General features: G+C 41.4%; 1 protein-coding gene across 2 annotated transcripts in view; it reads right to left on the minus strand.

The window, feature by feature from the left end:
- Positions 1 to 17,327, minus strand: part of CD2AP (CD2 associated protein) — an 86,230-nt gene that overhangs the window by 41,922 nt on the left and 26,981 nt on the right. For both annotated transcript variants that reach the window (XR_014183794.1, XM_082049799.1), the window contains exon 3: positions 732 to 885. Coding sequence is in view for 1 of the 2 variants with exons in the window: in XM_082049799.1 (XP_081905925.1) it covers positions 732 to 885 (154 nt within the window). In the remaining variant the exon portion in view is untranslated. The remainder of the gene's footprint in view (positions 1 to 731; positions 886 to 17,327) is intronic.

Consider the following 17,327-nt stretch of genomic DNA (forward strand, 5'->3'; position numbering starts at 1 on the left):
TGCAAGGTCTTATAAGAGAATAGAAGCCAGAGTAATTTACAGCAATGCCTCTTGTAAGACTGAGGTGTCCAAATACAAATCACAAGCCATTTACGGATGCAGGGAACACTAAGCTTTCTGCAATAAGTTTTAGTCTTCTTAATTTAAATACTGGCATTAAAACAGAAACCACAGATATGAAGGCACCAAGTCTGCCCTCCTGACTATCCTGGGGGCTGCAGATACAATCAAAGGAAGACAACTATTTTTTCTTAGATGCCACCAATTCAATTCCACCTTATTTCACACTAGAAGCAAGCCTACCGAATAAGAGGAACCTGAACTAGAACATCCTTCTTCATCACAAAGCCCTGAATTTGAAGCAAATCTTACATGTTTACAAGCAATGACCACAGGAAGATCTTTGGTTGATATGAACAGGCCTGCAGTTCTCATTCAGGTACATGACAATAAAAGTAGAGCTCATGTGAAGTTACAGAACAGCTCTCTGGAATGGGTCTAAATCCTGTTCTCAGGAAAATTCATCCCTATTGCTGCCATTAAAAATATATATAAGCTTCCTGCCCATGCATCCAGGAGCAGAATTTGGCTTAGAATCGAAGCTTTTTCTCCTATGCCTCTAGTTTTCCATACAACCTTAAAACTAAGTCAGACATTAAATAATTCATGTTTACTAAAAAAAGTGCACGTCAGCATCTTACGCAATTGATTAAATTGGAAAGACTACATACTCTTCTTGAAGCTTTTGGATGGGGGATGAGGTTGAAATCCTCCTGCTGGAAGCCCATAGGTGCTCATGCGCTGCACAAGACTCGCTACATTTCCAGATTTCTCCTTCCTGAGTGGTACGGCATCGTCCTTGGGCTCTATATCCTTCTTAACCTCCTGAAACAAGAGATTGAAAAGACAGAGACTATTTAAATTACCCAAGAGGTCAGTGTTTTTAGACAGGCACTAACAGATTTCAGTTACTCACCATTTGGTGTGTAATGATGCAATACTCAAAAATTACAGCATCCTGCACCACAACATACTAAAGGCTTTAATAAACTTGACCCTTCCGTACAATCATGCTAGTAAACAGGCAAGATGATGTGCTGATAAAATTCAGGAACTGGGGCAGTACTTTAGCCATCTAGTCCAACCTTAAGAAAAGCAGCTTTGAGCCCAGAAACCCCACATTACAACTTGTAAATCACAGCTCTTAATTCATAGTAATTGAGTATTACTTTGATAACAGACCCATAGGGTAGGGCACTAGATAAAATATTTTAGTATATAAAACTGCATTAGGTTATCACCTCTGCCTTGGAAAGCTCAAGGGTTGTTTACAGATAAGATTTAATCATGGTGCTGAAAGACAAGTGGAAAATAAAGTGAGATACAAGAAATGAAGTGGGAGGAAGTGAGGTAAACGGTGGAAGGTGGAAGTAACAGAGTCATCATTTTTCTGATAACTGTCTCCTACCTTCCTGTCTTTCTAAATTAAGGTGCTAACACTGGAATTGAACAGGCCAAACAAGACTAAGAAGCCTATAAACAAGACAGCATCAGTTCTTGAAGGAAAAGGCTGTGTACTCAGCAGTTCCTCTACTGCATCAGCTCCTTAAATGAGGCTCCAGGGGAGAATAAATACTCTGAAAGAAGGAAACCATCACTTCGCACAAGAAGAAACCCATTAAGTCAGATCAATGGCCCATCTACAGCAGAACACAGTTCCCAGCAGGCGCAATCCCAGGTGCTCTTTAGAGATCCAGCCTGCAACCCAGATCCTCCCACACTCCCAGGGCACCCATAAGGGTTTCATTAGGGAGACACATCCCTTCTCCCTCTCACGTCTGCGGAGGAAGCTGTCTAATTCCTTTTGCATCCATGGTCCTGCCTCCTTCCACAACTTCCTTGGGGACACACACCAGATATTCACATACAGAAGTTCCCCTCTCTCATCTGCTTTAAGACAACACCCTACTAATCCCAGTGCATGCTCCCCACCACAGCATTGAGTTTATCTCTACCTCCACAGCTGCGCAAACCTTAATTATTTTCCCCCTTGGCTTTATGCTCTCAACTGAAAAGTCCCTTGTCAGCCCCCATCTCACCAGGCAGCTGCTCCATACCCTTAACCCCCTAACCATTCATCCCCACCCTGGTCCCAACAGATCTCATGACACATAAAATCATAGAATCATTTCAGTTGAAAGACACCCTCAAGGTCATCCAGTCCAAACATAACCTAACTCTGGCACTAAACCACGTCCGAAGAACCTCAGCTATGTGCCTTTTAAAGCCCTCCAGGGATGGTGACTCCACCACTTCCCTGGGCAGCCTGTTCCAATGCCTGACAACTCCTTACATGAAGAATTTTTTTCCTAATATCCAATCTGAACCTTCCCTGGTGCAACTTGAGGCCATTTCCTCTTGTCCTATCACTTGCTACTTGGGAGAAAGTATCCTGCCAATGTTTTGATCTGTCACAGCACCCAGAGATGAGGCTTTACGAAAACTGAAAGCGACAAAACCAGATATTCAGGAGCTGATGCTCAGCTCGCAACTGGCAGTTCCATGTAGGCATGGTATGGATTACCTTTTCTTCTATGCATTACTTGACACTTACGTACCCTCCAAGCTCCTCTGCCAGTTTTTCTGCCTGCTCAGCTCCTTGCCATCAGCGTGGCACTGGAATACTGAAAAGTTTAATTCCCTCTCTGGAGATGCTGAACAAAGCTGGTACTACCAGCAGCTCCTGGGAGATCCCACCGCTGACTCTCCTCTCTCCTGACAAGTCACCAATTAAGTCCTTTGTTTCTTATTCTTTAGCAGCTTTCTATCCATAAAATATTTTTTTCCTCCAGTCTCACAGCAACTTCATTCCTTCAATAACTTGGATGGAAAGCTTCAAAGGTTTTCTGAAAACCCAAGTGTGTTACATCCACTGGTTCTCACCCGTCTGTGTGCTCAGCAAGACCCTCAAAGCCCAACAGCTTTCCCATCACCTCAGCATTACAACTACCTTTAAGTACTTTACAGCTTTTTATGATCCACTTCAGAACAATTATTGCATCCACCATCAGTAGCCCCTGGTTAACAACTCCATTAGTCATTGCAGCTGTAGCTGCAATAGAATATTTAATAATCTTTGAAAACAATATTGATAATGCATACATATGTATATATATATGTACACTTACTAATGTCATGCGAGGTCTTAAACATGAGTTTTAAGACAACAAAACCCATGCATTAATAAAATACCAAGAATATGAGAAACTTATTCACCAGGACCTATCTGGTGCTTTCTGGAATGTTAAAACAAAGGTTATTTACTCCACCTGCCCAGTTGGAAAGCTTAGCAGGTCTGCAAAGCTACTGCTGCTTTCAAACCTACCACAAAAACCTCAAGTCAAACAGTCCAAAGCATCTCCCAGTTTCCCAAAAGAACAGATCAAGTAGAATAAGCAAGCCTACAGACAGCACAATTTTTCCTCCCCCTCATCTACATTACATGAAGAAGCTTCCCATAAAACAAGCAAGTAGATTCTGCTGTTACCTTCCTTCACATGCAGAGAATTCTGCCCTGGATAGCTGAGCTCTGTTGAGATCCCATCTTCCAAATTAAAAAAACAACCAACCAACCAGAGCTCTAGAATAACACAGCATCATGTCTACTCCCTGTTTGAGTAGACATTTCACATTTCAAACACTTTGCTATTCTCAATCTTATAGTTGTTTTTTGGGCAGTTATTTGCAAGTGTGACAAAGCATAAGGAATTAAATTTGGCTACCGGTGAAAAGGTTGCAACCTCCAAAACACCTTTCTAGCTCCCTTACTGACACAGCCATTCTGCTCAAAAGAAAAGCACTTGAAAACTTGCCTAGTGTGAATCTTTCCCTGGTATTTTATACAGCCTCCAAAAGCTTCCAGCACCAGGAACTAATGCTTCCCAAGTTAACTGGTTTATCAATTATAATGCTGTCTGGTGAGGAGTCAGCTTTGTACTTCACACAAGACTTCAGAAGAGGCTGCTGCAATGATTTTGTGAAAAGCAGAGGTGCAAAAGCAAACTAAGGAAGACACACAAAGGCAGACTGGTCAAAACCATGACATATTTCTAATAAACTAAAAAACAAAACAAAACCAAAAAAAACCCACAACCCACCCCACCACACCAAATCACACACACAAAAAGAAAACCACACACCCACACACAAATCACTTCCAAATGATAAAACAGGTTCTAGGGTAAGCATCACCTTGACCAATAATTTGAAGTAAACACACATTATACTATTAATCAAAGGTAAAGTAATTGATAGGTTACAAACAACAGGAAATGATTTGAGACAAAGGAGGGACCACAACAAAAGACCAAAGACCCAAAAAAGGAAAGGATGAATGCTTGAGCATCGCCAGGCTTGAGTCAGCAACTGAAGTGGTGGCAGGTAGGAAATACTCAAAAGTCTAACAGGAGACAAGCAACGGCAAATTTTAACAGTAAGCATAGTGGGATTAGAAATTAAAAACTGAAATAATTATGTGATCATTACATGAAGAAAATCTTCCAGTCAGATTCAGAGGCTGAAGATTTATTGATGAAGAACTTCATCAGCAGAAACCAGAATGATCGGACATTGGGAGAGATTGTTAACACCGTTTCTTCCTAATAAGGCTAAAATGTGAAAGCTGAATACTTCAGTTTGTAGTTAGGAATAACTGTCCTAATCTAAGCCATACCAAAGGAGAGAGGATGCAAGGAAAAGATCAAGGTGACTACAGGATAAAAACAGGAGTAGGGAGCTGCACATGGATCAGATTTAGAATGAACAGACGTGGGTAATGGACTGATATCTGCTGCGTTTGACTCAGTCAACAGCGACATTTTAGTTCATGTCTCAGAACGCACACCGTGCCCATAGCCAGCACGTGAAGCTGCTTTGCAACATGGGGAAGGAAGATAACCACACAAGATTCTACTGCTACATCAGCTAGTGATAAACACAGAAAAAGCAGTTGCTGGCTTATTCATGCACTGCTTACTAAGCCCTTCTTCTGTACTTCTTTGTCAAAACTAGGTTTAACCTATTACCCTTCAGAGCATCCTTGTAAAGTAAGCACTTTTTTTTTCTTCTTGTTAAAGAGGAGCTGCAGCATTAATTATCCTTCCTCGGGGCATTAAGAAAAACACATAAAAACCAAACAAAGCTGAAGTAAAGGCAGGAATCCCTGGTCTCCACACCCACGTATGGTCCACTACACCACAAACCTGCATTTCCCATCAGTCCTGTCAGCAGGAAACTGCTCTAAGAGTAATTTTTAAAAGCACATGTGAGGATACTCTGACATTTGTACCCATCACCACTGACAGCGACTTCATCCTGAGCATCATCACGATGACTCTCTGACCTTAAGACACACTAAGGTTTTACAAAGGCAGTCACTCCTAAATGAGACATGTATCGGTTTGGATCTCTGAAAATTGATGCTAATCAATACAAATTTTAATACATGCCCTATTAATAATGCTAATAAGAGTCTTTAATTCCTGCATCTCTGCCACAACAGCTGGCCTGAATTTCAGTGGTTGCAAAATGACTCTGCCCACAGGTCTCATCTCCCAGGTACCACTACAGCCAACCTAACACGCCCAAGACTCCTATTCGTTGGCTTCACAACAAGTAGGCCATTTTTCTTTTTTGGGCTTTTTCTATGCCCAAACTAACAGAGAGAGCCTGTGCTGCGACAACTGCAACAAAAAGCCTCCAGGGCCTTTCAGCTTGTTTTGAGATGAGGCCACCACCAGCTGCCCACCAGAAAAAGTGACATGAAAATCTGACATTAACTGCAGCTGGAGATTTGAATATTTTTATTGTGCCAGTCCGCAGCAGCTCAAGGCTTGTCAGTGTTTCCATTAGCAACACAGATTTTATGCATTTATGACTTGGCAGTAGAAGGTCAATACAGACTGTCTCTTGGCTTAAAGCATCCTCAATAGGGAAGTAACCACCCTCTCCTTCTGTTGCAAACTGCAGCACTAGTTATAAAGGTTTGAAGTTTTCATAATCCCCACTACACACATATTTCATAACAAAAAATTTGCCCAAGTCACTACATGTTGATACACAAAAATGCGTACAAATCTAGCTCAGGAGCAAAAATAGACTAGGATGATCCTACGGGGCTTTTTTTTTTTTGATTGCACCTGTTTAACAGTTCCTCAGTGAAATGGATATGTTTAGATATAAAAATCTTGAAATCGTTTAGCTACAGAAATGCGTGAAATGAAAATTATTCTTCTTTACACAGAGACAAAAATCTAACATATCTAAGTTCACCTATAGCCTTATGAAGCCCATTAAAATAAAGAAATTAGCAAGTGGTCCTGACCTACTTTAAGCAAGGAAGGAAGAGGCCCTCCTACCATTAGCCACTTGCCCAAGCATCGCTCCTGGGGGGTCAGCAGGATCCTCCCCGCTTCCCTCACCAGAAGCAAAGGGCATTAAAATCAGTGGGGCACTGGAGACAGAAAAAGGAGGTCAGACCATCCAAAAAGGCATGAGGAATTGATTGTTATAAATATGAAGTCTATTCCTGAATTATGGGGCACAGAGAAGTTCATTACCCAGCAAACCTAAATCCTTAGCTAGATTCGCCAAGCATAAATATTAAGACTTCAACTGCCCATATCTTTCTATATATGTCATTATGTTAATACCAAGAAAAATAATCTTTAGACTTTTTACATTATTTCCACTGTAAACTGCGAAACATCAGCTTGTATGCCTCCACATATAATTATCTCATCTCTTTTCTTACCCTTTGCTCATCTCTTTTCTTACCCTTTGCTCATCTCTTCTCCATTAGAACAGCAATAAGGAACCCATAGACTGGCACATTCAGTACATAATTCATATTTTACTGGGCAGAAAATAAGGAAGTCAGAATTGAACTCATCACTTACTTTAGGGCAGAAGGAGGAATTGGAAGCTTATGTAAGGTCCTCCACCTGGGTCAGGGCAACCCCGGTATCAATCCAGGCTGGGGATGAAGGGATTGAGAGCAGCCCGTCTCAAGAAGGACGTGGCGGTGTTGGGGGACGAAAGATTGGACATGAGCCAGCAAAGTGCACTTGCAGCCCAGAAGGACAATTGTATCTTGGGCTACATCACAAGCAACATGTGCAGCAGGTGGAGGGAGGTGATCCTGCCCCTCCGCTCTGGTGAGACCCCACCTGCAGTTCTGTGTCCAGCTCTGGAGCCCTCAGCACAGGACAGACATGGACCTGTTGGAGGGGCCAGAGGAGCCACAGAAATGATCCGAGGCTGGAACAGCTCTGCTGGGAGGACAGGCTGAGAGAGCTGGGGTGTTCAGCTGCAGAAGAGAAGGCTCCGGGGTAAACTTATTGCAGCATTTCAGTACTTAAAAGGGGCCCATAAGAAAAGATGAGGACAGACTTCTTAGCAGGGCCAGTTACAATAGGACAAGGGGTGATAGTTTTAAACTAAAAGAGAGGATATTCAGGCCAGACATGAGGAAGAAATTTTTTACAGTGAGGGTGGTGAGACCCTGTCCCAGGTTGCCCAGAGAGGTGGTGGATGCCCCATCCCTGGAGACATCCCAGGCCAGGCTGGACTGGGCTCTGAGCAACATGAAGACGTCCCTGCTCATAGCAGGGGTTGGACTGGATGAGCTTTGAAGGTCCCTTCCAACCCAAACTGTTCTATGATAAATCTACAGGTAACACATTATAAAAGTTTGCCTCTTCTCACAGCCTGCAAAACCCCATCACTGAAAAATAACACATACATATATGTGTGATTATATAAAGATATCCAAAAACCTGTACAGCTGCATACAGAGGAGATATTGCAAGCCACAATCTGTTTTAAGTTGAATGAAATATCGTGGTTCCTGGAACACAAACATTTCACATAGCTAATTATTTAAGCAACCATCATCTCTTGTATGTACAGTCCTAGTTACAGCAGCAGACAGGCAGGCACGGCAGCTTTAACATCTCCAGTCTCTTAAATGTAAGATATCCCACATTCTTTCATTTTCCCAGTGTCTCCTTCTTGAATAGAAAACATATTTTCTTATCCTCAATGCAGGCACCCACAGAGGTGAAATATTTAGTAAAGGCAAAGAAAGATAGATTAAAATTTCCTACTCCTAATCTGCCTCACTCCTTTGCCACACTTGCCATGAAATAAAGGGACAGATCAAGTCAATTTATGAGCCAAAACAGCTGAGAAGCTTCCGAGCTCTTTCCCTGGAGCATTCAGGTCGGAGCAGGTTCCACCTCACACCAGAAGAGCTTGGCTGGGAGACGTCACAAGCCACCCACAACTCCCCAGAGGATTTGATGTTATTCTTGAAAACAGAAACAAATCACTTTGAAGATGAAGTAGTTCCTATCTGAAGAATGGACAAACTTGATAACCTTCGTTTTGCAAGACAAATTACCTCCTGGGCACTTTAAGATGTGCCATGGGTTGATTTTTTGGGTTGTTTTTTTGGCCTAATTTATGGGTGAAGTAGGGACTGTTAAACAGTAAATCACTGGATTTATTTTTCAGGTGCTGACTCACGATCGGGCTGAACCAACAGTATGGCAGCATCACTCTCCTCATCTTTGCTTCTTCCAAAACCGAAATTGTTTCCTATTCTGACTTCGTATATCCCAGTCAAAGGCATTTCTGTTCAAGACTAAGGTTAGAAGTAAGTTTCCAGCTGACACGAATCCTCAGCAGCTTTCACAGGAGCTACAGACACGCTGCTGTGGGAGCAGCTCTTGCTGTAGTTCCTCAACACAGCACAACACTCGCTCAAATGCCATTACCTTCCAAACATGGCTTTGGAAATTCCCCTAAAAGCTTCTTATAAGAGTTTTACACAGAGCTATCCATTTACAGCCGGAGTTTTCGCATGCTTCAAACATTACAGTGTGCAAGGATGCAAAGTCCCGGTAGATAAATATCTCCACCATCAAGCAATGCTAGAAGACATCTGTGGCCTCTCTGTGCATAGCAGCTTCATAAATGATAGAAAAAATATTTTCAGAAAGTTGAATTATTAATATCTTTGCCTGCTGAGGATTCAAATCACAATTTCCAATGTTTTCACCCAAGAATAAGATATAATTACTTACAGAAGTGACTCAAGCCAGGCTCATACGTCTCCAGTTTGCAGATAGAACCCCTATGTTTCCTTCTATTAAATCACGCCCACGTCACATCATTCAGCATGAAGTTTAACCAGTCACCAATATTTTTATATCTGTTATATTCTATGCTAAATACAGATCAGATAATCACACTGCCCCTCTGTTAGGAAGAAAGGCATCAATCAAACAAGGTATCACTTCTTTCTCACAACACATAACACATGGAATAAGTAGGATCTCTTGGAAGCATAAAAGAATTACTGAGTCACTTCAGACTTACAGACCAAAACTTGAGCCACTGAATAAATTTAATATTTGATGGTAAACAACAGGCAAACAACTGGACTTTCCTAAATAAGGAAAATTCCTCTCTATATAAGGAATGTAGAAGCAGGCTTGGAAATTTCAGATCTTGATACAGATTATATATATATTATTATTTCACATGTATATATATTTTTACATACATACAAACAATTAATGTTTATTGTTGAGAACTGCATAACTATAAAGCTTTTGCCAACAGTGTCAGAACAGATTCTAATCTGAAGTCTTGCTAATATATGCAAGATACAAAAGACCTAAAATTGTGTAATATCTTATAATCCTAAGAAGCTTTTGCCAAAGTTAAAAGGACTCTCCATCTGCATTCAACAAGGACCAAAGCCCAGATGCAGAAAAGCACAGCAGTCAGATCACCAGACCGACCAACAGTGGAGCAGAGAATCCCAAATTAACAGGAGTAACTAAAGGAAGCACAGATGTTTACATCAATGTTTTCCAATTATTACATTAAGAGAAAATGTCACTCTTAAAATACTTCTAAAAATAATACCTAAATCATATTTTAGGGTGCCGCCATATCCACAGCCAGATAAAAACATCTTAAAATGTTAATCGCATTTCTCTTCCATTCTACTTGCTTACACCTATGGAAATTTAATTATATTTCTTGTAATTGTTTTATAGACTAACAGTTAATGTCCTGACAACCACCAGCAACAAAACTGTCCTGTAGATCAATGAAACAAAGAATCACACATGGCAGAGGGTGAGACACAGACCCGGCTACCACAGCACGTGGTGTTATATCAAACTTCCCACACAGGGGAAGGCACACGACACATTTACTCCCCTTCTCCCAGTTAAGTGCCTCTAAGAAGCCCAAAAGGATGTGCTGCCATCCAGCAAGACCTGGACAAGCTAGAGGGCTGGGCAGAGAAGAACCTGATGAAGTTCAACAAGGGCAAGTGCAGGATCCTGTACCTGGGGAGGAACAACCCCAGGCACCAGTACAGGTTGGGGATGGACCTGCTGGAAAGCAGCTCTGCAGAGAAAGACCTAGGACTTCTGGTTCACAACAGGTTGACCATGAGCCAGCAATGTGCCCTTGTGGCCAAGAAGGCCAATGGTACCTGGGGTGCATTAGGAAAAGTGTGACCAGCAGGTTGAGGGAGGTTGTTCCTCCCCCTCTACTCTGATCTGGTGAGGCCGCATCTGCAGTTGTGTGTCCAGTTCTGGGCTCCCCAGTTTAAGAAGGACAAGGAATTACTGGAGGGAGTCCAGCAGTGGGCTATGGAGATGATGAGGGCTCTGGAGCATCTTTCTGATGAGGAGACACTGAGAGAGCTGGGTCTGTTCAGCCTGGAGAAGAGAAGCTGAGATGGGATCTCAATGTTTACAAATACTTCAAGGTGGGTGTCAAGAGGACAGACCAGACTCTGTTCACTGGTGCCCAATGACAGATGAGGGGTAATGGGCACAGACCGAAGCACAAAAGGTTCAATTTAAACATGAGGAGAAACTTCTTTCCTTTGAGGTGCCAGAGCCCTGTTACAGGCTGCCCAGAGAGGTTGTGGAGTCTCCTTCTCAGGAGACATTCAAACCCACCTGGACACATTCCTGTGTGATCTGCTCTGGTGAACCTGCTTTAGCAGGTGGGTTGGACTGGATGATCTCCAGAGGTCCCTTCCAACCCCAACCACTCTGTGATTCCGGGACTGCTGGTCCAGAGAAATGTGTGAGCCATTAACCTCTACACCATCCATCATCCTGGCTTCCTGCACCCACTGATGTATTTGAATTTCTTCTTCCCTGTCTCCCTTTTCCAGAGCACCCACCTCTCTCCATTCCCTATAAAACATCCAGCACTTCACTCACAGCCACCTCTGCACAAAGGTTAAAACATTTCCATATCTACATCCCATCACAACTCTTGCCTAAGACACAAAATGCTTGAGACATTTGACAAATAAGGGCTAAAAATATACATCTCGAAATTGCCACGGAGATTAAAAGAGGTTCAAAGGTTAAATTTTATCGAAGATTCACACATTAACATTTTCAACCGAAAACAGACAGGTGACAGGGTAGCTGCTATCATCATCAGTTTCTAACTGTTCGAAAGCTTATTACACTAAGTTCAAAGTTAACGAACTCACATACACACACAAAAATAATACTTTTAAGAAGTGAAAAGTATTCAAAAAGCTTGTTAAGCCTGGAAAACATTTACAACATCTAATTTTGAGATCAGCTCATAATATTAGATAGAGCTTAGTGTTTAAGGACGGAAAACATACAAAAATAAATTTAGTACTGAAAATACTGCAGTAGAGAAAAGCTCACTTCCCCCTTCCAAAATGATAACCATCCAAAAAAAATATGCACAAGTGGTATAAACATTACAAGACGACAGGCCTGATGAGCTCACCTCACACAAGTTTAAAGGTTCACAAGTCGATTACTTCATTCAACCTCATTTGAAAGAAAAGGCAGAGAAGAGATTTAATATTAACTGTGTTGGGTGTACACACGTTGATTTATTAGACATACTGTAAAGTACTAAAAATACAGGGCCGCAATGCACACCCAGAGCCTCCCAGGATATAACAAACATGACATATTACATTGCCTGGAAAACTGATCTTTTTGGTATTATATATGTTAATTCCAGAGTGTGTATTTATGGCCGTATTTTAGACTTTTGTATATGGTTTAGGTCCAAACTTAAAAGTAAATTTTCTGCATGTGTCCAGCCAATTATTGCTGACCAAGATGCTGGTGATGCTTTATGGAGTTGACTTAACAATGGTAACAATAGCAAATGCCACCTGATGCAAAGCGCCCCGCTTGCTTCCAGCTAGAGAATAGTAGAGGAAGTTATAAAATTGCACACAAATCAAGTGTAAAACTAAATAACAAAGGGCAAAAGAGCAGACTGTTTCACGTGGTTAAAGGAATAACTACTTGTATATATACCTGTGGCTCCTTCCAGACTCACTTGTGCAACAAACCATTACACTCAAACTGAGCAGCACTACCAGACAGAATAATATCACAAGCCGATAAAACACTTAAAAAAGTAAGAAGCATGTGTATAATCAAGAATCTTGGATAACTCAAATCAGAGAGAATTATTAGCATATTAAGCAGGACTCACATGAGTCAATCATATTTCATCCTGCCCTTCTTCACATTCTTTAGAACAGTACCTCAAGTTTCCTCCTATACTGGTACCACCACTGCAGCAAAATTCAGCTCTTTCCATTTCTCCTATGGTCTTGACAACACAGTATTTCAAAATACAGAATAAAGAGATTTTAAATACTCAATAGTAAAAGAAGCACAAGTGTTTTCTTCCTTCTATGTTCACATTCAACCACGGAAGACTTCACGATGCTACAGATTTTTGCTCTTACACTGACACAACAATTTTCAAATGCAAACTGAAAACTTTTTGACATGTGATTTTTTTTTTTAAACATTTTAAACCACATGTGCTCATCCAGAACAGGGAAGGGCCACATCATTTCACCAAATCTTTGGTACTTAAAACTTTTGAGGAAAGCATCTGTGACCTTTCAGATCTAACAGTCCATCAAGAAAAATAATTTGTATAGCTACATAAATTTCTCATATCTTTACAAACATACCTGTACTGCCTTGGAATATGAAATTATTCACACAGCCCCAACCAACACCAATATGGCAATAAAATCTGAGTGCAGACACAGTGATCAAACAAAAAGACAACCTGTGTCCGCAACAGCAACTCTGTGGTGCAAAGTCTCGGACCATCCGCAAACTCAAACCAACCTCAAGACTTCACTTTTTCCCCTTTCTTGTCAGACACAGTTTACAGGGGGAACTCACAGGGTCAGGGCCCAACTGATATAAACACAAACAGTCGATCTAGTGATTCAACAGAGAGAAAAACATGAAATAAAATAAAATAAAATCACAAGAATATGAATAATGCATTATGAGCTCTGAATCCCAGCAAAACCTCTTACATATGATTATATGCATATATATCAGGGCCACTGTCTATATCTGCCAATGTTTCCTGCTGTTTGGGGTTTTTTTGTTTGTTTGTTTTTGTTTTTTCTCATGTGGTTGGTTTAAATCTTATTTTATGAAACAATGGTTTCCCCAATGGCTCACCCAAACCATTTATCCTGACATTCCGGTTGAAATAAACCTGTTTCCTTGTTTATTCAGGCCAAAATGGCTGGTCAGTAGAGATCCGCCTCTCACCCCACAAGCACAAGAGTAATGATCCCCACTCTCGCAAATCCCAGACCTGCTGATGGATGGGATTGACGGGGGCAGCTCAGGCAAGCCCACGTGGCACCCCTGATAACACATGCTCCAGTGGCACCATTTTCTCCAAAAGCCAGAAGAAGAAGAAAATCAGCAGGAACAACAGACAGCACCATCCTATCAGCAGCTGTATAAACCCCAAAATCATTTGACTGATGGGACTGATAAATTACCGGGTATCTAATTTTGCATCCCATTAAGGCTTGGACAAAGAATTTGGACAGAACAGGTGTCTGGTGTAAAACCCAGGAGAGGAACAAACCCCGCAATTGTGGAAATAGGTATGCGTTTTATTCCATTCCATAAAGACACCCTTATTACTTCAAACTAAATGCACATGGCTTATCGTATATACATCATTTTAAAGCTTACAGTTATTAATCTGTTGTGTTTTTTAAATTAATATTATACTACCTAACTGTGTCTGGGTTAAGGAACGACCCAGAAGAGAGAAGCCCGTGATACCTCCCGACTCCACGATTCCTGTTTAAAGGTCTGGCCGAGGCCAATTTCTATTTTTGACGAGGAATTACAGAAGACGCTGCACCTGAAGGGGTTTTTCATCGGTTCACAGCACCAGCGAGAACACGGCAACCAGGCAGCAGAGACACAACCTTAGGAAGGTAGGTCAGCTGTGCTAATACTCTTAACTTTTTGGTCTAGGGGGATTTTAAAGGAAGGAAAGGGACGTGGGTTCGGTTTTGCATGGAAAAACACATAGACCAGGAAGTTGAACACAAAAGTAATCCTAAAGAAAAAAAAGAAATCACCCTTTTTAAAATAAATTCTTTATACTGCACCACAGTTATCCGCAGTTCTTAGGCTTCTCTGTATGCTACAGAAGGACAGATAAGTTAAACCAAAACCAAGTAGTTTTATTACAAAAACAACGCTAAGGCAAAGAATTCACACTATATATTAAATACAATTGAAAAATTGTATTACGATCACAACTTTAAAACTTGTGCTGCTGTTCACGTTCGTGACCCCAAAACACAAAGTCTGCTTACAACATATTTGATATTAGGAACATATGGAAAATAAAGCAAGCTTACCGCTTCCAAGGACATATTTGCTCGAACACACCCAGTGTTGTAGTTTTGCTTTTTTTTTTATTTAGGGGGAGGAAGAAAAAAATGTCACAGCGAGCAAAGTTCATGTGTTAACCTGAGAAAGATCCAGGCTTGGCACAAAGTGGGGGTGGCTGCACACACCTGCGCAGGCAAAACCTTTTCTCTGGCTCAACTCTATCGCAGACCTGACCTCTGCCGAGCGGTGGCCGAGGCGGTGACAATCCCAAATGCACTGGTAGAAGTGTCCAGCTTGCTCACCAGAATGTCCCCGGTGCCTACCGGCAAACTTTTTCTATCTTAACCGATGAAAGGTACTGATTAATCTATTCACTGCTCCTCCCTCCTGCGAGTTACTGCCTTGCGCTTACGATCAAACTGGTTTTACTAGTGTGAAAAGACGTATTACTCAATAGAGCTGGTTATATAACTAAGATGACAATAAACGAAATAAAACAAGGAACTTAGGTTCTTAAAAACCTTCTCAGCTAGGTATGGACAAAAAACTTCAAAAATGAGCAGAAGGGCAAACGCCAAATCATCACTTCCAGCTTATCGACTATTTGTTGGCTGGAGAGACAATAAAGCTACTCAAAATAAACAAACAACAAAATACAAACAAAAACCCAACCCAAAATGAAACAGCTTTCCACATCTCACATGCCTTAACATCCCCCAAATCCTCACACATTCAATCTACCAGCATTACCGCACTGCTCTGACCCACGCTGGAGATGAACGACCATGCGCACGTTTTGCACCGTGATGAATTTTAGAAAGGAAAAGCCACTCTGAAAGAAAACAATAAAAGTCTGCTGGGTTTCCATGGCTAATTCCTTTCAGGAATTTATTAAGTTGTTTATTTTAAATTGCCCATACAGGAAGAGGGAAAAAAATTGCAATAACAATGTCAGGAACAAGAACTCTAATTCAAATGCATATCTGCACCCAGTTCGAATGGGCATTTCAAAACAGGTTTTGCTAATAAAACTGGAAATCTATTAACTGCAAAATCCAACAAAACAATACATGCAAAAAGTCTTTAAAAAGACCTGTCACTGAAAAGTGAATTAAGTGAAGTTAGCTTCGCAAGTGGGCAGTGTAATTGCTTGTACTTTACTTACTTGTTTTCAACGACACAGTGACCGCAAGCTTCTCCACCACCTCTGAGCTCTGGTTTCAAGATTCCTTTGGACATCCCATCCACTGACTTCCCTCCCAACCTCTACAACACCTCCCACTCTCCGTCCAACGCAGTGACACTGCCACACGAGTATGTGAGGATCTTTTGGAGGCTTTGCGGGGATCCCCTTAACTGAGTCTACCTGTTCTCTTTCTTTTAATTCAAACCAAAGCAGGTGAAAGCACCAAGAACTACACGTTTTGGCACAGACCATCTCAGACTGCTGGTCAACCTGACAAGCGACGGGTCCACGGTAAATGCCCAGTCCCAGCTGGCACAAGGAACAAGGCAGTACCAAGCACGATCCTTCTTCAGGATGTCACCACGAATGGCCAAAAGGTTGGGGCAGAGGCTAAAGAAAAAAACAACCAAAAAGTCACCAAAAGATACTATAAAATACCAAGCATCAGCATCCCATCAGTAATCACAGGAAGCTTCCATACAATCCCTTCTGCATAGGAGTATTTCAAAGCCATATAGTGCTTAGCTCACCTACTTGTCCATACAACAGATTAACCCATTTGAAAACACAATGTCAGATTCATTTGGTGAACTTCTGACAGCAAAGACCCAATCACTACTACTACACAAAACATAAACCCACTACCACTATATAACACTATTTCACAATATTTCGAAGACTTGAGGAGGAAAAAAAATAGGGACACTTAATCACAAAGCTATTTCCTGCACAACTTTAACAACTCGAAATGAAGTTGATAGCACTTGGTCGCACTTCAAACAGAAAAGATGCATTTGTCAAAGCATGTAAAAGTCAAAGTATGAGGAGCGGTGTAAAAAAAAAATCAGTAAATCCTATGTATTAGCAGAGCCCAGAAGGAGGGAACAGAAGGGGATTGATGTGCTTTAGCAGCAAAAAAACAGTCCGAATCTGGGGCACCCAACACGTCCAGGCAGCATGCAGCCATAATCCTCCCGTCCACGTTCTGGTTGTCCTTCAAACGGGCAAAAAACAGCAGCCTGGCAACCAAGGAGAGCTTGCAGGTGCCACCAAAGCAACACGCTCTTTTCCTGCCATGGGAGGGGATAAAGGAGAGACAAACTAACAAAATGGGCAAAAACCAAATTAGCTGGAACTAGCACCTCCCCCCCAGTTTTCCTGCAGTTGTCTTATGAAAACAAAGGGCTTCTTCTAAAGAACTCATTTATCTTCTCAATAAATATCTAACACTTGGAAAAGAAAACATGCCCATCTTCAACCAGTTTAATTTGTCATATATCACTATGTTTTTAAATGTTTTATACATGAAGAGGCTAAGCAAATCTAGTAAATAACACACGCATTTT

Source organism: Streptopelia decaocto (genome assembly GCF_964273445.1).
Source record: "Streptopelia decaocto genome assembly, chromosome: 3".
NCBI lineage: Eukaryota > Metazoa > Chordata > Aves > Columbiformes > Columbidae > Streptopelia > Streptopelia decaocto.